At 39.7% G+C, this 24,883-nt stretch overlaps 1 protein-coding gene across 7 annotated transcripts in view; it reads right to left on the bottom strand.

Moving 5' to 3' along the window:
- Positions 1-638: 638 nt before the first annotated feature.
- Positions 639-24,883, bottom strand: part of ANO5 (anoctamin 5) — a 49,393-nt gene continuing 25,148 nt past the window's right edge. For 6 of the 7 annotated variants that reach the window (XM_052694349.1, XM_052694350.1, XM_052694352.1 and 3 more), the window contains 17 exons: positions 22,039-22,107; positions 20,644-20,928; positions 20,193-20,306; positions 18,902-19,068; positions 18,021-18,155; positions 16,359-16,464; positions 16,209-16,269; positions 14,637-14,788; positions 11,259-11,333; positions 10,423-10,645; positions 8,415-8,584; positions 7,256-7,353; positions 6,885-7,015; positions 5,901-6,106; positions 4,686-4,867; positions 3,750-3,855; positions 639-3,019 (listed from right to left, as the gene is read on the bottom strand). In XM_052694349.1, coding sequence (XP_052550309.1) covers positions 2,798-3,019; positions 3,750-3,855; positions 4,686-4,867; positions 5,901-6,106; positions 6,885-7,015; positions 7,256-7,353; positions 8,415-8,584; positions 10,423-10,645; positions 11,259-11,333; positions 14,637-14,788; positions 16,209-16,269; positions 16,359-16,464; positions 18,021-18,155; positions 18,902-19,068; positions 20,193-20,306; positions 20,644-20,928; positions 22,039-22,107 — 2,502 coding nt within the window. In that variant the 3' untranslated portion in view covers positions 639-2,797. The remainder of the gene's footprint in view (positions 3,020-3,749; positions 3,856-4,685; positions 4,868-5,900; positions 6,107-6,884; positions 7,016-7,255; positions 7,354-8,414; positions 8,585-10,422; positions 10,646-11,258; positions 11,334-14,636; positions 14,789-16,208; positions 16,270-16,358; positions 16,465-18,020; positions 18,156-18,901; positions 19,069-20,192; positions 20,307-20,643; positions 20,929-22,038; positions 22,108-24,883) is intronic. The other variant, XM_052694353.1, reaches the window with a different exon arrangement.

Here is a 24,883-nt window from a genome sequence, read left to right as displayed (position 1 = left end):
TCCCAATCTTTTAACGATAACTACATCCTCAAACTGACCAGACCATTTTTCTGTTTTTGCCACTTTTTGAGAGCGCTTCAGGAAGCAGGTACTTAGACCATTATCATCCTTCTAAGTGTGCCAATGAGCTTTTGCCAAAACACTGCTGAATGGCAAGCAAAGGCCAACTGTTACACAAACAGGCTTCGGATTTCTTTGTGACGTTTGCTCTTAGTATGACAGTGCTCATTCTTGCCAACAGTTTTCTATTATACCATGAAGTAATGCTGTGGAGTGTAAGGATAGATTCCTTCATTGCATATTTTAGAGAAGTAGGTCCCAGATTTTTTCATTTTTGCTGCAAAAGATATTTCTACAGCATCAAATAGGAAATGATGTCAAAAAACGCATTTGGAAGAAGCAAGAAATGGAGGCCAAGCATGAGATCAAATTCAGGGCCTTTGCATGGGACTTCTGAATATCAGTGCTGTTTCCTGAGCTCAGGAATTTCCTTGTTGTTCTTAATCTTGCTTTTTAATTGCAAGAATCATTCACAAGACAGCAATTTTGTTGACAACCTTTCGAGTGCAGTAACTTGAAAGGACACTTTATTTATTATAGGACCTAAAGAAGCTAATGTTCCATACACAGGAACTTTGTATCTCATTACTTTACTATCTGAAGCAACAGTTTGCTTTGCTAACAGGAGAAAACAGAACCATGAAATCTAAATTAAGCAGTTTAATTAACAGTACGTATGTAAGAAGCAGCAAAGTGCTTGCAGTATATAAGTTCTGGTGTCACATAATCATGGTGATTGATATTTTTCTTTGGCTTACATATTAAGCAGCAGAGCTAGCTTACTCATACATGCATTCCTGCAGTAAATCCATTATTTCAAATGTATCTGAGTATGTCAGAACACAGTCAGTTCATCATAAACGTGAACTACCAAGATGCTTGATCTACTAAGTCAACTTACAGAATAAGCTGAATAACTTACAGAAATGGAGAGAAATGTACATCTGCTTCAAATCCTTGACTGGCAGCCAAACCATGCAATGTTTGCTCGAGGTAGGCACTTCTGTGTTAGAACTTTTGCTAGTATTTACAGTTCTACCCAAGACACTGATTACAACATCAAGGTTACTAGACAAAATTGGCTAGGTCTGTTGAAACAAAAAATGGAAACTGTACGTTGTGGATCTTGTAAACAGTACATCATTGGCTGATATGGCATTCAAATCCAATTTTTTTTTGTATACTTGCAAGGAAGCATAACTATCAAAGTGCAAATATGTTATAATCTCTCATCTCTCTAGCCAGTGTACTTGCACACGAGAGAACTCAACAGCTTGGTGCAAGCTGATCCAAGCAGCCTAGGTATGGACAGCTGGGCATGAATGGTTTGCATAGCACTAACAAAGACAAGTGTGCCAAGGCAGGCATTGTGTGGCTAGCACTACAGTTATGTGTGCAGGTTCACAGTATCATGATGCCTGCAAGCACACTTTGGAAATGCTCATTTCCACATAGTGATTGTTTTCACATCTTTTGCCAAACGCAAATAAACAAGGCACTAATTGTGGAAGTGTTGATATGTTTTAAAAATACAGCAAAATCATAAAAATGCATAACTGCTTAAAATTATAAAACAAGGGCACATTCATAAACAGCTGGTAGCTCCTATACACAAGTAGTTATTTACCTGCTTACAGCTTCTATAACTTTGTAGAAAGGCCCCATGACAGAACAAAAGAAATTCCCTCTTGGGGATTAAAAAGAAAAGCTCCTATGCATAAGGACAACAACGTAAACATAGAGTACTTGGCATTCCTAAAATCATCTGAATATGAATCCTGTTCTCTATACAATCATGTGGTTTGATCAATTAACACAGGGGCCCAAATCCCAACCTGCTGTGCTCTGAAGTCACGCTCCACAGCACACGGTATGGGCAGGTGATTTTAAGGCCTTAGATGGCATTGACAAAGATGGGAAGAATCCAACCAAAGGAGCAGCTTGGCCCAAAACTTACGTCAAGCACGTTCTTCCAATGGTGAGTTTTGTGATGGAGAAATAAATCAGCTGTATTTCTCCAAATCACACATCTTTTAGAAAATTAATTAGATGATTCCACAGTATCTCCATTTAAAGAGCAAACTCTATTGCTGGCGAAGCTTAATGAAAATAAATTACAGTGGGTATTTTTCCTTCATTAGTAAGCACTACCTGGATTCTGTGCCTTAAAATAATTCCAAATGGAATTAAACTGGTGTATCTTTAAAAACCTATTTCCTTCTAAAAAAGAGTACAGACGTCATAAGCCAGGAAGAAACACTTCAGAAAACACGGTGGATACAAAAATGCCCTAAAACCCTATCCCAGCTATCAAGAGTGCTTTCTGCTTTTAAAGATTCACATCACAAGGCAATGCTCAGCATTTTCCACAGCAGAAGTCCTCTGGGATATCTTTCTCATTCAGCTGGGATACAGGGTAAGGGCTTGGTGGTAACGACTGTATGATACCTTGTGGGTCCTTTTCGCTAACATTCCTTGTATTGGGGATCCAAATTGTAGGATTACAAGATTACATTGATTATTTGAAGTGATGCATACACAGAGAACGGTGCCTAAGTCATGTCCTTAAATAGTTTTCACTAAACCTAAAATGCTCAGTATGACTCTTAAAGTCTAAAATCTTTGGACCGAAAGCAAAGGGCTGAAGCTGTCCTACAGCTTTCAAGATGATGCATACTGAGCAAGTCACAGATAAAGAAGCTAAAATGAGCTGAATCCCAAATAGTTGTTTTTTCAACTACATGGCTCTGGATAACTCCATTCTCCCTTCTGTGGCAATGAACTCCTTTTCTGTAGCTCGTTTATCACCTTGACACAGTCTCTCCTTCAGTTTTTCAAGTTCGTACTCATGCAGGATTTTCTGTGTCAAATATTTTTCACGTTTTATCTTGGCTTTCACATCTGCAGGTACATCAGGAATCATCCAAGCTACAAAGAATTTGACGATGAATACAACATGCTGCAAAACAAATAAATGAGTAAATAAATAAAATAAGGAAGCCAGAAGAAATGAACTGGAGGAAGCAGCGTAATGTAAAATAAACCACTCCTCTTTTTGTCCTGAAACAGAACACTTTTCATTTGGCTGTCCTAACTAACAGTGTGTACCTGAGTTGTGCCAAAAGATTAAAACATTCCCTGTTATACAAAAGCCTGAATCCCAAACCGTTTGTGAAGTAGGAAGCCCAGGAGGAAAGCATCAGGGTCTGGATTTCTGCATCACTTTCCAATGCCAAGTGTTTCTTTAAAAAAATTCATAATGCCGTGCTGATAGCGATCTGCTGGGGAGAACTGATAAGATACAGGAGGGGAAGTGATAAGGATTACACTTCAAGCACACCCTTTTCCTCTGCAAGCTCTAAAACACGGGCTTCATGCTGCACTGCTAGTTATCCAAATTACTGACTTAGCTATTTTTTAACCAATACACATCACCACAAAACACTTCCAGGATTTTGAATACAGATCAATTCTTGCAGTCAGTTGTTTTCACTGTTGGTAATCTGCAGTTTAACTTCCTGAAGTTACAAGCTAGACTTGGAGTATCCATTTAGGACCTTGTTATTTGGTATTACTTAGGGAAGAGGCTACTTTATACTCTCAACAATTCTGTTTTTCTGTAACATTAGTAACTACCTAGAAGGTCTATCAGGTGCTAACTTCAGAGGGGAATAACATAGGGAACATACCTCCATAATAATTATAAATGCCAGCTTGGCAGCAAGAATGTGCCAAAACTGCATTGTGTGTAAATATTTCCTTTCATGATCTGGAGGATACCGATAGTCTCTGTACCTGTTGAACAGAAAAATGTGAAATGTCACATTCAGCCTGAGACAGACTACAAGCTCAGTGACACTTACAAGCAAATACAGCTGTCACTTTAGGGACCTTTTCATCTTGATTTAAACGGTCTGTTTCATTTTGCAGGAAAAGGTTGCCTTGCAATTTGTTTCAATCTTATGTTTGTTTAAACACTCTCACTCACAGCCTCAGCTTATAAATGAGGATGTGTGAGAAGTGAAATTTTAGATACAGCTTACTTTTCTCTTCCAGGCAATAACCAAATAATGCAGGAGTGATGGAACTTACCACGCAATAATTGAAATATAGATATATAGAATAACAAATATAGAGTAAATGCAACAGATGTTGACAGACTGTGTACTGAACAGACGCAGGGCTTAATGGAAGCACAGTCTCAATCAGGTGTTTACACTCACATGTGTAAGTAGGACAGACACCTGAGGCTTTAAAGCAAAAGCATCACAGGGCTCTAGCTTGATTTCAATTTTTTTTTTTCTTCACCAAATCAAATATAAATGCTACTCAGGACTTCTCTGAACTTCTTCTCCAATTCTTCTAGAAGCCTCTAATACTTTGACTTTCAAGGCCACATCTCATTTCCACCTTTGGAGTCTAAACTGCACCTTTATCACAGTTCCATGGTCACCAGAGCACTGCAGCCTAGAATCCTTAGAAAATTTTGGCCAAAGTTGCAACTTTAGGGACATAAATTTCAGAACACTGAAAATGATATTTAATTTCTAGTAAGCTACGCAGAACTGTACTGGCTTTTTATGTTATAAAAGGCACAAAATATTTATTATTATACCAACACCAACCTGCACTGTGTGAAACCTTCTGGATTCTCTTTAGGCTTGTTTCTCTCAGGAAAATCTGAGATTTCAAACACTGACAAACTATTGTTTATGTATCCAGACATCGGTGAGACTTCATTTTCAGAATAAGCATAGTAGTAAACTAAACGAGGAATCATATCTGATGTGAATGCAACAATAAAAGCCTGAAAATGAAATTGGAGAAGAAATTGAGCACGAAAATTTGTGAGGGGATCCATAAAGAGTTTCTGGTACTGTGACTGTTACATAACCCAGGATCCACTAAAGTAGGGGTGAGCACAGTCATCCTGGAAAAGAACCTGCCTTTATCCTCTGCCATAAGGACCAGCTAATTTTAAACACTTGGTGAACAAAACATATGAATAGCTATTTTAAGAGGCAGTCAATCCTTTTCTCTAGAAGAGTACTCTGACTTCAAAAATCATTTTTCCTCTTCTTCTCATTTAAGAAATATCAGCTACTATATGCAGTACAGGACAAATTCCTGGTATTTTTCCCACCCCAAAGCAATAGCATCCTCTAACAGTGATAACCACACTCCTTGGTGAAAACGGAGATGCAAGTTTAAATTCATGTGAGAAAGGCTGAATGTGAATTCAGCGAGGGAACAGCTAAATTATTTGATGAAAGAAGAGGAGCTTTTTTCTCCAGCTGTATTTAAGAAGTCAACTATGGCTTCTGGCACACTTGGCCTACAAACCCGAGATATTTGAAATGCTCAGGTATTTCACTAGTTTGGCAATAGCTGTCAGTAGTCCAGCTGCCTAAGACATCTACAGATCTGATACTGCTGAATATTCTGCATTAAAAAGAAGCAATTCTTGATCAGCAGCCAGCTTTACAGTATACTTAATATAAAATACTGACATGCCATTTTGTTTCCAGTGTATAAAAAGTAGTCTGAGCCACTACCCCTACCACCACACTAAAGTTCAGACTGGTTTCTGCCATTTCAAAATGACAGAAGGTGAAGACATGTGAAGGAAAGATTACAGTCCAATGAAATAAGGTTTGAAAGCTCCACATATCAGCACATGGACAAGACAAAAGACTCAAATGGACCATATCTCCATAGGGTGATGTGATAAAGTGAATGGTGTCGATGAAGGAGATAAAGCATTAGCTGGCTTTTAAATCTGCACATTCTGAGCCCATAAAAGAGTGGAAGAGTTGGTTTAGCATGGTTAGCTTACTTACATTAGTGACAACAGACAAGATGGCCATTCCATTCAAGATTTCTTGCCACACTCCTATGCTATGTGCTTTTAGAGCCACGGGTCTTCTGTACTGAGTGGTTAACTTCCATGAGTCTACTCGAATCTCCAAGATATTATTCATCAGAGCAAGAAGAGGAGCCAGGGGAAAGGATGCCACAAAGAGAGTAATGAATCCAAACTGAATGACTGTAAGCAAGAAAAGAAAACTGTCAAAATCTATCCCTAGGAAAGTTCAACTTGCCAACTGCAGACAGACAACAAACTTCCATCGGGCTGCACAAGTCTTCTCCGTTACCAAAATGAAACATCTCTTTCAGAATGTAATAGTCCTCACTGCAGACCTAACACTGCCACTTCATTTTAAGGGCAGGAAATGAAACACAACCTCTTGTGTGGTTTAAGTAGCAGATAGCAATAAATCCCAATACAGCAACACACTCAGGTTTTGTAAACAAATTTAATACGCACATCCTGTTTACAGAACCTTTGGAAAAACTCTTTGTTACTCGTGCTCCCCCTGCTGGTCTGCTGGTTCTCAGTGCACACCTAAAACAAATGGATTCCCTCTGATCAGGTTCACAGATCTCACATCTGCAGCACACACCCTAGCAGCAGCTGTGGCTCTCGTCCACCACTTTGAATTTCCACTGACATCAGCTTGGAAACAAGAGTGGGATACAGACTGAGACAGCTGTTTGCAATGAGAAAAATGCTCAGCATTCAAATGAGGGAAACAGTGTTTACAGTGTTTCTGTGACATCCCTCCCATTCAAAGATGTACAAGGCACCTTTTCATTTATTTGTAATTGGGCTTACCCATTTAATCATTTAGACCTATTAACCCTCTCCTGTTTACTAGATTAAAGTGGTGCAATTTACCCTCAACAACTAGTTGAGATGCAGTCTTCCTGTGTCAGTGCAAAGTACCTTATCCTCATTCTGAATCTGTACTTTTAAAACATACCCATTTCCAGGTATTCATAGAAAAGGCCCAGGGCTCCAAATATCTGCAGATCGTGGTCCTGCTCCCAGCGACTATACAAATTCTCTGGATTACTTCTGGCTTTGCGGCGTCCCCACCAGTTACAAATCCAGCTGCATTTAGGAAGAAAAAGTTAAGAATGAGAAAAGCAGATCAAGCATTCCTTCCTCTAAGCGATCTCCTTGTTTCAATATGCTTTTACAAACATTTTCACAAAGAGAAGCAAAAAAAGTCAAAAACTGTCTACTTTCTATGCAGTTAATTTGCACACATTGTTCTTAGCTTCACCACTGCCAATGCTTGCTACCACTCCTTTCCTTACAACACAGGCATCACAGTGTAAGAGAACTTACGGTACAATGGCCTCTTGGATATTTCCCCAGATCTGTTTGCCAGCCATGACTATGGTGAGCTGAGTCGTCAATTCAATCAAGCAGCCTGCAGGATCGCACTGACAGACAGATTGGGGCATTAATGGGCATTAGTAATGGACATTACCCAGACAAAATACATTCTACTGCTGTATAAATTAAAGAAAGGAGAGAAGAAAAGGTCTTAAAAATTCTTAGGATGATAATTAATTCTCACCTTGCCTGCCAGCTAAGATACAGTTTTCAGCAAGGCTGTTATAGAAAGGCATTAAATGCTCAGCATGCTTGATAAAGCACACGTTCAAACATAATGATAACTGAAAGAGAGAGTAACTCAGAGATGCTTCAGACTGGTCACTCTGAGGAGGGAGCAGCAGGATCTGGGTGCAGCAGTTCTCCCACAGCCCCAACCAGGGGAATCTATGGTGCCTGAGCAGCTCTGAACACCAGGCCAACCCTGACCTAGCAAGCACCTGCATTTTCTGTTCATTTTCCTACACTGGGGACATTTAAATAACTGCCAGTATTCAGTCTCTGTTGTTTTCTAAAAACACTATTTTCAAAATTTCAGCTCTTTATTGTGGCCTTCTTAAGAGTTGTATTCAAGTTGTATTAGGAAATGCTCTATCACTAACCACACTATTACTTCTTTGTACTCTGCCTAAAGTTCTTCCTCCACTACTGAGTTCCACATAACACTTCATTAAACACTGTGTTTCATCTCTGTACAGCCAGCATAATTAGCAGTGATGTATGAAAGAAGCAAAGCCTTACAGAGGTGCCTCTTACTAGATGGTTTCTGTGAAAAATCTAGCTATAAGTTAGCAGGGACACCCAAAAACCAGCAGCCATTTCCATTTCTCCTAGTTTTTTTCAGTAGAGAATTACTTTTAAAACATATGGTGAAATCCACTGATAATTCAGGAGAAGTGGGGCCAAGAATAGCACTCAGATTTCTCACCCATGTGCCTGAGAGTCACAAGTTTCCACTGCCAGGGTTTCCCTGACTACCAACAGCAGGAAGAGTACTTGGAAGCCCGCAGACCAGACCTGCAGCTGGAAATTTGTAACTCCAAAGGCTGAAAGGGATGAAGAGCTTAATTATTTTATTATGAATTCCACCTTTATCAAGAAATCCTACCTCTTCATTTCGCCAGCGATTAAACATGTAGGTGTATGCACCTGGGTAACCAACAAACTTTCCTTTGAAGAAGGCCACATAGAAGCAGGATGAATAGTAGTTGACAAACTGGAACAGAAACATTTTCATGGTGAGCCTGTTCTCATACTCCATGTGAGTTCTGGGAATCTCTGTGAAATGAGAAAACAGTACCTTTATTTTCCTTCATTCTCTCACAGGGATACAGTTTCCATAAATTCTCATCACCCACAATGCCCTTACATCACAAAGAAAATGAACACAAAATCAAAAATACCCTCCAAATTCACTTCAGCAGTTGAAGCACCTCTTCTGAGGCATCCTGCTCTTAATTTACAAGGCACTGGTCTGAGTAGGCAAGCAAGTGGAATCCATTCTTGAACCCATTCTTGAATTCCATTGCCTTCTTCATACTCACAGAATCACAGAATGGCCAAGGTTGGAAGGGACCTCAAGGATCACGAAACTCCCAACCTCCCTGCCACATACTACCTAATATCATTTGCTTTACCCCCAAATCTCTTATATCAGAAATAGGACATCGCAACCAGCAACTAGTAGAGTCTTCTAGAGTATGAAAATTCTAATGTTGACAATGGGCAGGATAAGCAATATTTTTGCTTTGTTGCAGAGAATGATGCTAGTGCTGTTTTTGCAATGTTCTGCATACACACAGCTTAAATTGACAGCTGAAACTGGACAGGTCCTTTGCCTCTCAGATGAGAAATTCAGAGTGGGGAAGAATGGTGTAGAATACAGGCTGCCTGGGGAAGTGGGAGAGTCCCCATCTTTGGAGCTATTTCAAAGATGCATGGACATGGCACTAATGGACATGGTGTAGTGATAGAACTCCATAGCAGGGGTTGATGGCTGGACTTGATGACTTTGAAGGTCTTTTCCAACCTGATCTTCTTGGCTGTTGACATCACTAAGCCTTTGCTTAAGGTTTGCCTACTTCCATAATCACATTATCCATCACGTTTACCTTCTTAAGGTAGCAGCCCTAAGCATATTATTAATAACATACCCTGTTAAATGCTAACATACACCTAATTCAGGCTAGAAGAAGGGAGAAGAAAGTAAACCACAAAAATTCAAGTTCCCCTTCAGGAAAATATGCTGACCTCACCAGTCCAGTGCTAAAGTCATTTCACATTTGAGTACTGTCGTGTTGACTATGTTTGTGGTTTAAGTTTGTGTGACTGAAGAACAGAAGGCATCTGACATCAGCGTGCTATAGAGCAGGCAGTGCTCAGAAAGGTGAGGTGGTTTTTCAGGGACAAAAGCCACACCTCTAAGCTTCTAACAGCTGCATTTCATACGGCTGCCACGGGAGGGCAGCAGTCCCACAGAAGTAAATGAATTCCTTTCTTAACCAGAGGCAGCACTCTCTTAAGAAATTCATCCCCCACGCTTCCAAGCAGCAAAATAACGTAACTGAGCCCTCATGATTGTCATTCGTGCCTTCTGAGAAGGAAAGAAAGACCAACATCTGTTACTTATTCTGTCTTTTCTTGGTCTAATTTGGTCAAGTGAGGTATTCAACACACACCTCATGCAAGAACTTGTGTACAATTAATCAAAATGAAGGCAACGTAAGTCCTGTTAAGCTCCTGTAACACACCTTCCAATTCTTCTCTCTACTTGTAAAGCCTCAAAATGCAAAGATAATCACCCAACTGTTTTTATGGCAGCTGTACAAACCACAGTCATCACCTAATAATTTTCAGCTTCCTAAAAACTCAATGCATAATGATTTTTAATTATTTTAATTATGTTCAGAACTGCGATTGACTCCATCAGGCTCGTTTTAGTACATGCAAATGCAGCACTATGAGAAAGGAGCTTACAATAACTACTGAAATGCAGGGAAAATGTTTAACATGGCCACAGATACCAAATAAAGTTGCAAACAATAAACTACTCTATTTTCAACAGGTTCTACCTCCAGCCATTCCTTCTGAGTTCTGACTTCATTTACACAGCTTACCCATATCAGTGATCCAGACAGCTATTTTCTCATATATGAAATTCAGTATCATGATGATCACAAAATTGAGGCAAGAAGCTGTGACTGAAGTTGCCAGCTGAGGGGTCAGTAATCCACTGATGGGCTGCAGAGTCTGAGTATTTTCCATGAGGCTGGCGAAGGCAGCATATACAGCAAGGCGATACACGATCACAGCTATCATGCTAGCTATGATCAGGGACACCTAAAGGAAGGGCAGATTTCAGACACACAGCTCAGTATAGCCACAACACATGCATCTTTTGAAATAAGGTCAGCATCATGCTTTACGAGTTACATGAATTTTATGAGAAATTCAATTCTTTTCGAGTTCAGCAGTACTGAAATGCAAAGTAGTCAAATAATTTGTTATACTAGACACATTAAAGCACTAAAATTACTTTGTAAGCAGAAGACAAGCGGAATTGCGCAGAAGGATCTCAGAAATGGAAATGGGTAAGACAAGTTAGATTATACTGTCCACCCTGAAATTCACTCTGTGGATATTTCTGTACTTCACAGTAGTGAATAATTATATTTCATTTATTTACCTTTGCTGCACAATTTTTTCACTAGAGAATGTAAGTCAGAGAAGTTACCCCTATGCTATAAGATCTCTTCAAATTGCTACTTACTGATGGATTTCCAATGTTTCGTTTCTTTGCCCTCTGAATTGAAATGCATTTTGCATGACAGCAGGAAATCAGCAGAACAGTAACAGGTGGCAAGCTACCACTCTAGCATGTGTTAATACCATAATTAGTGGTGATCAGCAACTGTGATAGATGTTAACGTGATGATTCAAAAAAGATGCTCACCCAGAACAACACTGTAGTTCCTGAGATGCAGAACCGCACAGCCTGGCTAGTTAGAGGCAAATAAGGCTCCATTTCCTGAAACAGTCAAGCAAGCACAGCACAGTTCACAAATCTATCATCTTATTCTACCTTCAAGCAGCACACAGAGCTCACAACAGCTGTGTGAAAGTAACCACATCCAAGGAAAACTGCTCAGAACCACTGCTCTCTAAAGGAGTAGATAGGATAGGATTTTGAAATTTTGAGCAGGAAAATAATAATAAAAACCATCAGGACAGAAGTGGCCGTAACAATGCTAAGAGTAAAGATGGTACCTGGAAAGAATGGTTAAACCTTTGCAAAATACCAATTAGTAGATGAAGGAAAAACATCAACAAGAGGACAGAACCCTTACTGTAATGCTAGGTAAGCTGTCGTAGAGTGCTGAGGTCAGAACTGGCCTAAATTTTAGGAAATTAATGCCAAGATTTCACAAAACAATCATTTACTTGGATGTACCATGTTTTTCCACACAGCCAGAAATCATTTTCCTCCACTCCTTCAATTTTAGAATTGAAGAAATGGCTACACTCATTAGTTGCCCATCTCTGCCACAGCATCAGGCAGCTAGGTCTTACCCAAAAGAGTATTCCCACATAGCACAAGAACAGCTTTCCATGTTGGTGTAAAGGTCTCTCTTTCTCAATCAATTCTAATTCCTAGAATACCACATCGCATGTATTAAGAAATGCTCATTTAAGAATTAATGCCAATGGAATACAATTTAGTAGCAAGTAATCTGAATTTGGTAAATCTTCAGGCCAGAGCACCGTGGCATACTTCTGCCTCTCTTAAAGAAACCCTGCTTACTAAAGGCCAGCACAATATTAAGCACATTATCATAATGATTCTGCTATAATCAGCAAAAGCAGACTTCAATTCTGTTCTAGTTAAATTGTTGAGCACCGTGAGGATGATGCCAATACTATTTTAACAGCAAATGAGGTGCTAATTAAAGCCTGAAGATGGCTAATTTCTATTTCAGTGCACCTAGTACTTTGAATCATGGCCAGGAATAATCATAGAATCATAGAATGGCCTGGGTTGAAAAGGACCACAATGCTCATCCAGTTCCAACCCCCTGCTATGTGCAGGGTCCCCAACCAGCAGACCAGGCTGCCCAGAGCCACATCCAGCCTGCCCTTGAATGTCTCCAGGGATGGGGCATCCACAGCCTCCTTGGGCAACCTGCTCCAGTGCCTCACCACCCTCTGGGTGGGAAAACTTCCTCCTAATATCCAACCTAAACCTCCCCTGTCTCAGTTTAAGACCGTTCCTTTACTATCCACTTTTGTAAACAGTCAGTGCCCAGTCAAGTACAGGAAGGCCACAATGTAGTCTCCCCAGAGCCTTCTCTTCTCCAAGTTAAACAGTGAAGAAATGGTTTTGTAACTGAAGCAAAGCTAGCCTTGGGATGCAAGAAACTCAGTGACCTGCATCTATATCATCTTATCCAGTCTGCAGAATTAATTTATTTTAAGTCACTGCTCAGTATTGCACATTATCTAATGTAGTGAAATTATATTACAGTGTGGCCAACCTGCTTGGTTTGCTGTAACTGGGAATTGATAAGGATCACTGCTAAACCCAGCTGCACAAAAGCTTCTGAAAATCCTAAGGTAATAAATTTATGTGTCATAAAATAAAGGATTGTGCAGCCATTGAATTTTTATGGCAAATGTTAATACATAGTTGTAAAGCGCAGAACAGTGCAGTATCTCAGTCACAGATAAAAACTTATCAAGGTCCAATTTCTATCTCCTGAATGAATTCCAAATAGGTTGCCTGACTTATGAGAGCAGCATGAATGTAGAGAGAACAGCCTTTTCCTTCAGACAGTTACATTAACCAGTACCATATTTGACTGCTGTGGGTGCTTCATTTCACCAGCCCACAGGTTTTGGTCCCCACTGTAGGTAAGCACTGCCCACAAGCCAGGCCATTACTTCCCTCTCCTCACACGATCATGGCTTGCTGCAGCACAGGACCTCAGAGCACACTAGGGCCATGAACTACTTCTGATCTGCCCTCTCCTTCCACGGCAGCAGAACCACAGTTGTTCTGCTGTTTTTTGCTACTGCACAGCTATGGAAGGAAGTGGAGGTTTTGAACTGAAGTGTACACAGGGAGGCAAACTAGCACACAGCACACAGCACGTAGGCACCTGTTTGCAATTAGCTGAACTAGGTTGGCAGAGCTACACTCAAAATGATAGCGCTTGTCTTCAAAGATCTCTGTATGACTGCAGCGTGCAAGTTGCTGGTATGACAGCAAGAATGTTAATGCTGAATGTGTAGAGGGGGAAAGAGAGACAGAAAAACTCACAAGAAATAAATTTAGCATGTGTATTTCCTAATAAGAATGGAGACAGACCTGAAAAACAAGTCTACTGTTGATGTAACAATGATGCTTCCCAAACTCTGACTAAGTTCTGTTTGTTTTTTTTTTCTGAAGACTGAGTTACCTTATTGTACTCATGATTAGGAAAAGTACATTATTTATACACAACTCCAGAATAAGGAAGATTGATTTAAAAATACTTCAAATTAAGGTGGTGGATGTTGCACTGAAACTATCTAAGCCTTAAATTTGAGAAACAATTCTTACCTAACTTAAATGTAAATGAAGATGATTAACTTCTAGTAGGTATTAAGACTATTTAGCATAGTCAAAAAGCATGGTTAATTATATCTCTATTAGATTCCATAGCATGGTCTTCATCTTTCTAGTGTTCCCCAGCAATGTGTTTGTATATCTGAGGAAAAGCCACAGCTGGTCACACTGGTCTGTCTTTAGGTGAAGACCACTGCTCCCTAATATGCTGTAAAAGGATGAGAAAGAGCGCTTAGGAAGGTGTGAAGATTTCAGAGACAGCTGTGCTGAAATGTAAAGGGCACCATAAAGATGGTGTTAGTCATCCGAAAGGTACAGACACTGCCTCTGTCTTCCTGATTTAATGCATCAGTTTCCTGGGGAAATTTAAATCCTTAGAGGATAATAAATGAAAATTATTAACATGTGCTGTGGTCTAAGAGATGGACCATGCCCATCATGTGAGAGGCTGAAGTGCAGAGAGGCCTTGCTTCCTGTTCATTTCAGCCACAGAAGCAGTGCTGCCCTGGGGCTAACAGCCCCCTGGATGGCAGGGTCATTAACTGCAGCATGCTAGCACAGCTACACTGCTGCCAGTTGCTCTCAGCAGAGAAATCTTTTCTTCCAATGCAATCCATAAGTGTTGCATGGATCTTTACCTAGTGATTAGATACAGAACTCACACACTATCAAACTATCTTGGCAGCACACAACTGAACGTGTGTGTCCACCCAGTCTGAATGTTACCTGAGTAACCGGATTCTTCTTTTTTTGGGTACATTTGGCCTCGTACTCTGGCCTCAGCTGGAGTTGTTGCTGTTCCTCTTCAAAATCAACCAAATCCCACTCATATTTCAGTCTTGCTTGCCGCCTCTTCCAGAACTCCAAGAAAAGTGTAACTGTTGGATATATTAAATATAGTTAAAACAGAGAAGTGAAAAACCTTCTGAACCAACTAAGCTTGTTTCTGTACTTCAGGCTGTTATTTTCTCTCACAATATGACACATCTATTTTTATTAGCTACCTTTTGAATTTCAAAGCTAAGACTTAAACACAGTTTCAGTACACTTATTAGTTAATTTAACTCCAGAAGAGGATGAAATGGGAAATGCCAAGACAGGAAATGGCTATTGGTATGGTTATAACAACCATGCTCAATTACAGCTGTCATTACTCCTCACATACAAATAATAATACAGAATTAGGAATAAAAACCCTGTGATAATTCAATTGATTGCTTGTGTATAACTGTGTAACATGTGAACAACTGTTACAAGTAAGCAGAGCTGTTTTCAAATATTACATTCAAGGATTTTTGTTGCTTTTGGATGGCTATTTGACATGATGGTCATTCTAGACATAGGGGACGTTCAATGCTTTGTATGGTCAAAAGGGAGCTTGGCTTTAAGTTTGTTGTTTAATAACATTATACATATAGATATTAGAAAGAACTTGTATGATATGTATACATCTATAAAAGTTATATTATCATATAATGTTTTAAAAGCCTTCTGTAAACTAATTTAAAATGTAAACCTTTGGCCATCTGATTGCTCTTATTTGAGGTGGAGAGATTCCGTAGCTTATACAGCCAACAGGAAACCTTATCTTTTGCAGTTCCAAAGTCTTCTCTTGGTATTTCCTGAATGAGTAATCTATGTCACTCAAAGGCTAGAGCTTATAACCACAGCAAGTTTAGGGAAACAGCGATACAAAATCATTTTATTCAAAATTATTTTTCTGAGAAATCTCTGAAAAGGTGACTTGCTAGATCCTTCGATAACAAATACATTAGCACACAGATCTGTGTCTGTTAATGGAAGACTTGTAACCAAAATGAAGACTTAGTTGTATCTCATATAGTGTTCCATACAGCAGACATGGTATTTAGGGAATGAGAAATAACAACCTTGGTATCCTGCATCTATAAGGACGGATGAACAGAAAAGAACTTATGTGCAAAATGATCTAATTTTAAAGTCTGAGCCAGTTTCAGTTAGTGTGAGCCCATGATTACAGGCAGTCTCAGAAAATTCATCTGTTTCCACATCATCGAAACCCACTGTAATCTATAAGCTTCACTGCAACAGAATCCAAGTGATTTTCATCCTAACAATGCTGAAAATGCACTGTAACCTATAAACTTCATTGGAACAGAATCTAAGTGATTTTCATCCTAACAATGCTGCTAATAATCACTTCTGCACTGGAGTCAGGATATTAAAGCCATCCATCCTCCTTCTTCGCACCTCTCTCAACAGTTTGGTCAAGATTTCTCTACTGCTTTACTTAAAACTTATTAGCAATTATGTACTCACCCCATATGCCCATGAAAATGGCAAAAAAAAGAGTTGCCACGTTGTCAAACAAATGGGAATACTGCGACAGAATACAGAGGAAACATTCAGCAACAAACCAGTTTTCAGTGTGAATAAACATGAGAAAGGGCTGAAGAAGCAGGTACAGACCTCTGAGGACTCACAGGTGGTGTTCAGTCTCCAGTACTCACACTCTCGGTCACAAAGAGGACACATGATGATCTCTCCTCCAATTGCAGGATCACAGATCTCTTTGCTGAGAACAGAAATGTTATATAGTATATGTTTTTACAGCATTTTAAGAGCTGCTATATGAAATGTATTTCCTCAGAAACAAAGATGTTGAAGCTTCTTTTGTTGATGTTGAAGCTCAACATCTGCACCTTAACAGAGAAGCCAAGGGCAAGCAAAGAAAAAGAAGCTGTTACAGGGAGGCTCACTAGCTAATCCCCTGGCTTGGGCATTCTGTTTTTTTCCAGTAATGAAACAGAAGTCTGAAAAGAGCTGTAATGCACTGCTCTTATGTGAGATACAAACCACATTATTTCACATCAGGTTAGTAAGATGCCTACAACACCTTTTCCAAAAGAAAGTGTTAATTCAGATCACCATTTACAATATGATTTGCTACTTGAATTTAACAAGCTAGTGAGTGAATTTTATAATCCAGTGTATACCTCTCCTGTCCAGAGAAAATTGAACATACACAGCACTATTCCCCAGTGAATTCTGAATGTAACTAGTGCAAATCTCACAGTGACAGAATAGAACAGATGAGAGCAACTGTATTCTGTGCAGAGATAAATGTAAGCAAAAAGCTAGCTCCTGAGTTTTAATTTGCTACCTTTTGCAGTTCACACTTAACGTTTTATCAAAGACTCCTTAGAAAAACCTAAAGCTCACCCCTCTTTTCTGCCCCACCCAAAATTCTTAAATACAGTAAATCTTGGGGTCCTTGAAGAAACCAATAAGTTTATTTAAAAAGAAGAAGACTCTGGCTTCTGCCATAATCAAGTCATCTCTGATGGCAGAACATTGCTGACCTGTACTGCACTCGTGCTTCCAGCAGTCAGCAAAATTGATGACCTACATAAAATGGTCAATACATACTCCATGAGTCAGATTAAAATATAAAAGCATAATGCAATAATATGCACTTGAAAGAAACAATTTTAAGACATGTCAGTAGTACTCTTTAGACCTTATGTACTGTAGGTACTCTGATATTAGAAGTTGTTGCCAAATGGTAATAAAATACTGCTTTTCAAGTACAAGTTGAGTTTCATATTTCCAGCCTTCAGCAGAGGCAGAAGGGCTTGCTTTTGCTTAGGTTTTGGAGTGCTTTCTGCTGGACTGTAGGAGCTGCTGTCTGATCCCAGTGCAGTAGAGACCTGCACCTTTTGCTGAGCATCTCAAAGGCATCTTTTCACACAGAGGGTGGTGACACACTGGAGCAGGTTGCCCAAGGAGGTTGTGGATGCCCCCACCCCTGGATGCATTCAAGGCCACAGGCTGCACGTGGCTCTGGGGAGCCTGATCTGGTGGATGCTGACACTGCACATAGCAGGGGAGTTGAAACTAAATGATCATTTCAACCCAAGCCATTCTATGATTCTAATAGTTAGAATAGTCAGTTTTCTTCTGAATGTTCTGACTGTAAATGACCACCATTTAGGTCAACGCAGATAGGTGAAAAACAAAATTATTTGCTGAGTTTAAAAGCTCATTACCCATCTTTCTACATGAACAATGTTTGTGCTTTACTTAGCTTTTACCATTTCAAGCTCAGGAGATTTTTAACATTACACTCACCTGCTCATATTTTCATCCATTGTAAACAAGCCATAAAGAAAACAGATTACACCAACGACTGCAGCAAGGAATAACATCTCAGTGTAAAATCCTAGCCAGGCAAAATAGATTCCAATCTTTTCACCATAGTACTTCCTGTGTACAGAACAAACAAACAAAAAAAAACAAATCAAACAATTTGAACGAATAATACACATTGCTTCTTTTCACCCCCCTTCCCCACTCCCACATCCTCCACTAGAGCTCCAGCTTCAATCATTGTCTTCCCAAGAGGATAATGTAAATGAAGATGTACTTTTTCATTCTCCATGGAGTCACAGAAATGGGCACAATGGTTCTGATCACACAGTTAGAATGTAAAGGCAGTTTATCACAGAAATAGACCTGGTTGTATGGCAGAAGGGCAGCTGCATGAATGCAGTGATGCGGTCGCTATTAAGCTGATATGAGACGAATCAAAGAAATGTTGGGTAAGGTTAGCTTAACATCATGTTGAACACTGAGTTATGACTCAAGCTTCAGAAAATGATTTCATCAACATTTTTTCAAGTCTACATTGAAATTTGAAAATTTCGAATCATTCTTTAAAAATTGTGGCAGATATTTATTATAAAATGAAAAATATTCCTTATATGCCTTCACATCTATCAATTCCAGGAGTGCTGGCTAGGCTGGATAAGGCTTTACTTGCAGAACAGCATTTTCCCAGTTGCTAGTTAAAACACACACTACTTCCTCCAAGTACTCAGTGCCCACTTATGTGCCTGATTCTCACCAGGTCTTCACCAAATAAAAATTTCCCAGCAAGAAAAAATTCAGATCTGTAAGCTTATTATATTCAAATCGGCTTTCACTGTAATACAAAGGAGACAATATTTTACCTGATGAGATCCAAAGGCTGCTCTTTGTAGAACCGCAAGAAACGGGCCCACTCCATGTACAGCGTGTATCTCTCATTGTCACAGTTTGGATCACTTGCCTTTTTCCAGTACTGACACTGTGAGCAAATCAGAGGAAAGGCAAAACAGCTCATCGACAGATTCAAACACTAAATTGAAAGAAGTGAGCATTAATAATGTACATGTCTTAACAGGCAATTAAAATAATTTGCAATTCACTCAACCACGCTCTCCTTTAACACTTTAAGAAGAAACTTCTTCATATGTGCATGTTCTGAGATAATTTGCATTTGCAGTAAACATCACAGACATTAAAACAACCTGTACTGGTGGCCCTGCATGTGGCAGGGGGGTAGGAAATTCATGATCTTTGAGGTCCCTTCCAACCCTGGCCATTCTGTGATTCTGTGATTCTGTACTGTATGGGGAGACTTCATGCTATGTTACACCAGAGCTGCACATGTACTATGATACTCATTTGCTTCAGTAGGTTACTGCAGCAAATGGTCTTTACACTGGTGCAGTGTATGCAGCTGCACAAGTTCCCAGAAACAGAAAAAACACCATTTCACTCCCGATTCAGGAAAAATAATGGAAATTTAAATCCTTTCCTCTATAGCTCAGAAGCAGTCCTTCATTACAAATTCCACAGCTGAAAGCATTTTATTGAGAGCTGTACAGAGAATGTAAGTCAGAGCTGTCCCCTGGCCCTTGTCATTGCATTAGCATGTACTCAGTGCTGTGGTTTTTTGAAATTGAATGAAAAGACACACAAAATGAAATTCTGGCACTAATTTACTCTAGTAATGTTCATCATGTATGGAAAAGATTTTCACAGCACTGCTACTTACTGTGTTTTGGTGCTTCCAACAGTAGGAGGTACTTTCTGGCAGTAGTACAGCCTAGAGTCACATCAGCTACACTCTCTCCCTATAAATTTAAATTTATCTTTCTAACATATTACCACATAATCTGTATCATAAACATTATAGGAATACACTATGGAATAAATTTCCTGGAAATTACGGGACTGACTTTTTAAAGTAGACCCTAGAAACTCATCAGTGGGAAGAAACCTCTCAGAACATAAAAGCCCAGCAGTAAGACTGGCAGATATTTCTTGTTGTACTGCAAAACAGCATCAACTACCAGGACAAACCGAAGGGATTTGAGCACATCATTTTCATTTCTGCTGTAAACTGCAATGTCAGAGTAGGTGAAAGATAAAAAACATTGATAAATACTCAAGAGAGTGGAATGCTAGAATACTTACATCGTGAAGAGGGTAAGCAGCTGAATAGGTGCCATTATTCAGCAGTCTTTTAATCCCAAACTTCTTCTTCCCTTCTTCTGTTCCATACGGACATCGTGTAAGTATGTAATTAACCTGAGATTCAAACACATGAATTTCAGTCCTTTCCTGCTTTGAGGCCATTTAACAGAACTGTAATGGCTGTGCACTGTGTGTAATCTGCAAGACTAATATGTGAAGGAAAAAGCTGTTCTTCAGAAGGTCCTTCCCTGCATGACCTGCTCTGCAGAAGTGCAGAAGAGCCACTTTTAAATACATTAATTCAGCATTCTGAGAAAACTGTGCAGACATCTAGGCTTCCTCATATCTACCCACAGGCACAACAGCTTACATTCTCCTTCCTTGAACATATATTCCTGCAGTCAGTGTACATCAACGTGTAAATGAAAGTGGACAGAAGCCACATACGTACTATTCTGTTTCTCATGGACGGCGAGAAGAAAGTGCTTTCATCATTAATGAGGTACAGCTCCTGCTTGTCCTTGCTGAACGGTGCGGTGAAATAATCTGGCTCTGGGTGCATCACCTTCTCAGGCAGCCTGAATGGTGTAAGCATGCAGTCCAGGGGGTTCTCCACCATTGAGGGAATGTCATTTTCCTTGATGGGAACTTTAATGTTCAGCACTTCTGCATATGTGATCAGAACCTCCCACGGGGCATGGATCTTCACAAAGTAAATTTTGCCATCTTCAGATTCCTGTCCCACAGAAGTTAAAGCTGACATCAGAATTACTGTGTTTTACTGCAAGATTTATCAGTATAGTTGTTAGACGCTGCTTATTTCTTTTTACAGTTTTGAAAGCTTCTCTTTTTTTCAGACTTTAAGTTTTAAACACTGAATAGGTTATGTGAATGGCTGACTGTTAACGCAGGTAATCTTTACATCATTAAATGCTTTTCAGACTACATTCACCTTGCACTGCAAGGCCTAAGCACGCTCACTACATGCTGAGGGCATTGGAAATGTGAGGGTTCACTGTGCAGCATGGCCACTTGGCAGCCCAGCTGCCCTGCAGGTTCTCAGGGCGATTTCTTTCCTGGAGGAGCAGTTCTTATACAGCAAAGCAGATCAAAACTATCAAGAGCTGCAACATCCATTACAGCCCTGCAGCTATGATAAGGAATAATCTTATTTTGAGGCATCACCCTATGTGTGTCATCGTAGCATGTCACATATATGCACACGGAAGAAAGTAGCCAGCAGATAATGTAACATATTACTCCACGAATCTCCATCTAAGGCTGTATAGCCTGGACTTCATCACAGTTTATTTTGCCTCACTCAATCTCTGGAAGAAAGAAAAATCTAAAAACATACTGACTGTAAAAGCAGCATCTTCTGCTCTCCACTTAAAACCCAAACAGTAACACAGATCAAACATCCTGAAGTTGTTACACCAGGGTTTGTCCTTATGGGAACTGCCACATCCAGTGAGCAGATGTTAATCTATTCACTGTCTCCCAGATATGCTGCTAACTGGTGAGATAACATCTAGCTGTGACCATACCCTACACAGAGGTTTAAGCTACTTTGGAACTGATTTCTTTCTGTTTTGAATTCAGAAACAGTCACTTCCTCCTGAAACATAATGGCTTTCTTTGCACAATCCTTAGGAACATGCCTGGAAAAATAATTTCACTAGACAAATATAGCTAGACTTAAGTAAGTCACACTCCACTGAAATCTACTAGAGCTTTTTGTTAATTTTTCTTACAAGGCAACAAAGTGCTATATGCTAAGTACTTATCTGCAGGTCTATTTGTTTAGTACTAGTTTCTTTCAAGCTGCTTTTTGTTCTTTTCCTACCTTCTTGTCTTCTGTTTCCAGTTCCAAACCAGCCTTCTGCAGATTGCTCTCAAATTCTTTTCTTCTTTCCTGAAGAGAAATAAACACATTTTATTTGCTGGCCAACTCACAATTGCTCCTAACCCACTGGTTAGAAACAGGTTTGTATGCTGCGTGATCCTGTTAAGTGGACAAGCAAGCCAAGTCTTGAGCATTTCTGAGTTGGTGCAAGTGTTATCATTAAGATCCAGCAATATTTCTAGTAGAATGGAAAAACTAGATAATAAGAAAAATTTTGGAAGCATTCAGTTTGGGGTTAATGTTATCTGTTAACGTTTACAGTGTCTCCAGTTCAATAACCCTGCCTGATGCAAATGTTCAGGTACCAATTGCAGACAATTCAATGTGTTTCATAAACAGCTTAGCTGGACAGGTAGATAAGGCTACAGAATCATCATGTGGGAGTGCAAATGTGCTCTGCCTGTGTCAAGTCAACATGGACTTCAGGCAGAGATAAGTAACTGTGCCTGTGGCAGTATGCAACAGGCACGGAGATATCCTGCTTGAGCCCTGCACTTCTGCCAGTAATTGTAGGCAGTGTCTTCAGGCAAGAACGTTTTCCTCCCTTCTTTCTCCGCAGGAGCAGTTTTTGCTCCTATTGAGAGACTGAATTAATTTCCCTTTAATTGCATAAAATTTGCTGAAGAAGTGCCAGAATAACCACAAGCTATACTAAATACTGAGCCCTGGCCTCATTAGAAAGCAGCAGATGGACAACGAGTTGATTTCTTGCTAAAACTTGCAATGATGTGTCATGTGTTCTCTACCACAGTCTTACATGATGTTTTTTAAACACACACATCATGAAGGAAAAAAAAAGCCAGCATAGTTTACAGCCAATTCCCTGTTACTGTGTGTGTGAGGAGCAGGCTGCCCTATTTACATTTGAGTTTGCATAAAGTACTTGGATCAGTGAATGCAAACTGAGGAACAGCTCTCAGATCTATGCTAAAATGCATTGATACTTTAACTATGTTACTAGCAAAGCTCTACCTTATTTCTAATATCTCATTTTGCCAAATATATTTGATCATTAAATTAGACACTAGATAACCTAGCAAATAGGTGAGCTTCATATCCAAAGAGATGTGCTATTCTGGATGCCATTTTACCCCAGCAAAGCACACTGCCTGTGTTCTTTCCTTGGCAAACCCTAGAGGAGATCCAACATCCAAGCCAGCTCAGGCTTCTGCCATCAGAGATGCTCTCAGCCAGCTCCTCTTTAACCTGTGCAGCTTAATCACTGGCAGAGCCAAAGGACACAGAAACCCTGTCTGACTTTGCTTCTCTTACTATAGACATAGCAGGATAAATTGAAATGCCCTAGTAGAAGTTTTACCACCTTGCTCTCTTCTCTTGTGCCACCTTCCCTGAAACACTTGTGAATGTAGTTCCCAGCCACCTGAAACAGCCATCTTTCAAAGGAAATCAATCTGCTGGAAAAACAAACAAACCAAAAAAAAAAATAAAAAAAAATTTCCCCTGCTTTCTATCCACTCTATTTCCTCTTATTGTTAGCAAAGGCTTAAACTGGACAAAAAGTACCCCTGTCCCAGTGCCATTTTCTTTTGTGTTTTAATATATATGTATAACAATCTTATATTCACTACCTTAACCATAAAAAGCTACACTTTTGGGGCACACATTTGGAGTTCCACTTCAGACCCTGCCCTGCTATTCCAGTGGGATACAACAAGCCCTGTGGGACAGACAGTGATGGCAGGCCAATCCCCTTCCTCACATTTGGCTTAAGCACATTTCTTAAACCTCTCAGGAGCAGCAGTAAGACAGAAACTCCATTTTCTGAGACAACTATGGCCCATATAGGGTATAGAGCAACCTAGCACTCAGCTTTCCAAGCTCTGCTGTGGCTAGCCGATGGGCTTGGGGAGGGTAGCCTTACCTTCTACGTATCTGAGCTCAACAAACTGCCCTGATAAGATTAACAAGGCAAGAGCCAAAGTCCAATAGCACTAAAATACCCAATGCAGATGCAGCACTGTATCTTTAGTTGCCCAGGATGGATAGAAAAATCTATTACAGATCCATTCCTTGATGACAGAAGAATAAAGCCATCAAGTTTTCCAACATATTTCTTAATCAAACCCTCACCTCCCTCACTCTCTTCACTTTTCCCTTTCTGGTAGGCAGGGAGCACCAACCTTACAAATAACCATCATGCCTTGGTCCTATGTGAATCATTTGTTAGATATGTTTTTGGAATGTTATTTATTTTTTCCATATTCTCATACATTTTAATGTATCAATAAAATACTTCTAATTCTCTGCTCTTTAAGGAAAAAGAAAGCTGCTGTCTCACCAAAATATCATAATGATTTTTTTATACAGCGATCTTGTGGTTAGGATTTATTCATGTAGACTATGGAAGGCAAATACAAAATAGACTTCAAGCTGGTCAGTTTCTGGAAACACCAGAGAAGTGATAGTGCTTGTTCTGCATGAAGCTAAGGGGGAAGACGAACAGCTGGTCTCATGCATCTGTATCAGGGACATGTTAAAAAACACAAAGGAGTTATTCACCCCAGGAATAATTCCTGACAAGGAAACAGAACCCTTTGTCAGACTGTTTTTCTCTTCTGATGAACACTTGCATTCTTAGCTGTTACATTTTGATGCATCACTGTGCTGCAGTAACAGAAAATGTGCCATTGCCAGCACAGGATCTCAACCAAATTCCACAACCTGCACTACATCAATATTTAAAAAACAACAGCACAGTACTCCTGAGCACAAAAGCCTCCATTCATTTAAGGCATGTTCATTGTACAAAGGTCTTTGCTGGACA

The sequence above is a fragment of the Tympanuchus pallidicinctus genome, unplaced genomic scaffold (genome assembly GCF_026119805.1).
Source record: "Tympanuchus pallidicinctus isolate F22 unplaced genomic scaffold, pur_lepc_1.0 scaffold3, whole genome shotgun sequence".
Classification (NCBI taxonomy): domain Eukaryota; kingdom Metazoa; phylum Chordata; class Aves; order Galliformes; family Phasianidae; genus Tympanuchus; species Tympanuchus pallidicinctus.
Note: the sequence above shows the minus strand (reverse complement) of the source record. Positions and strands in the feature narration are given on the sequence as shown.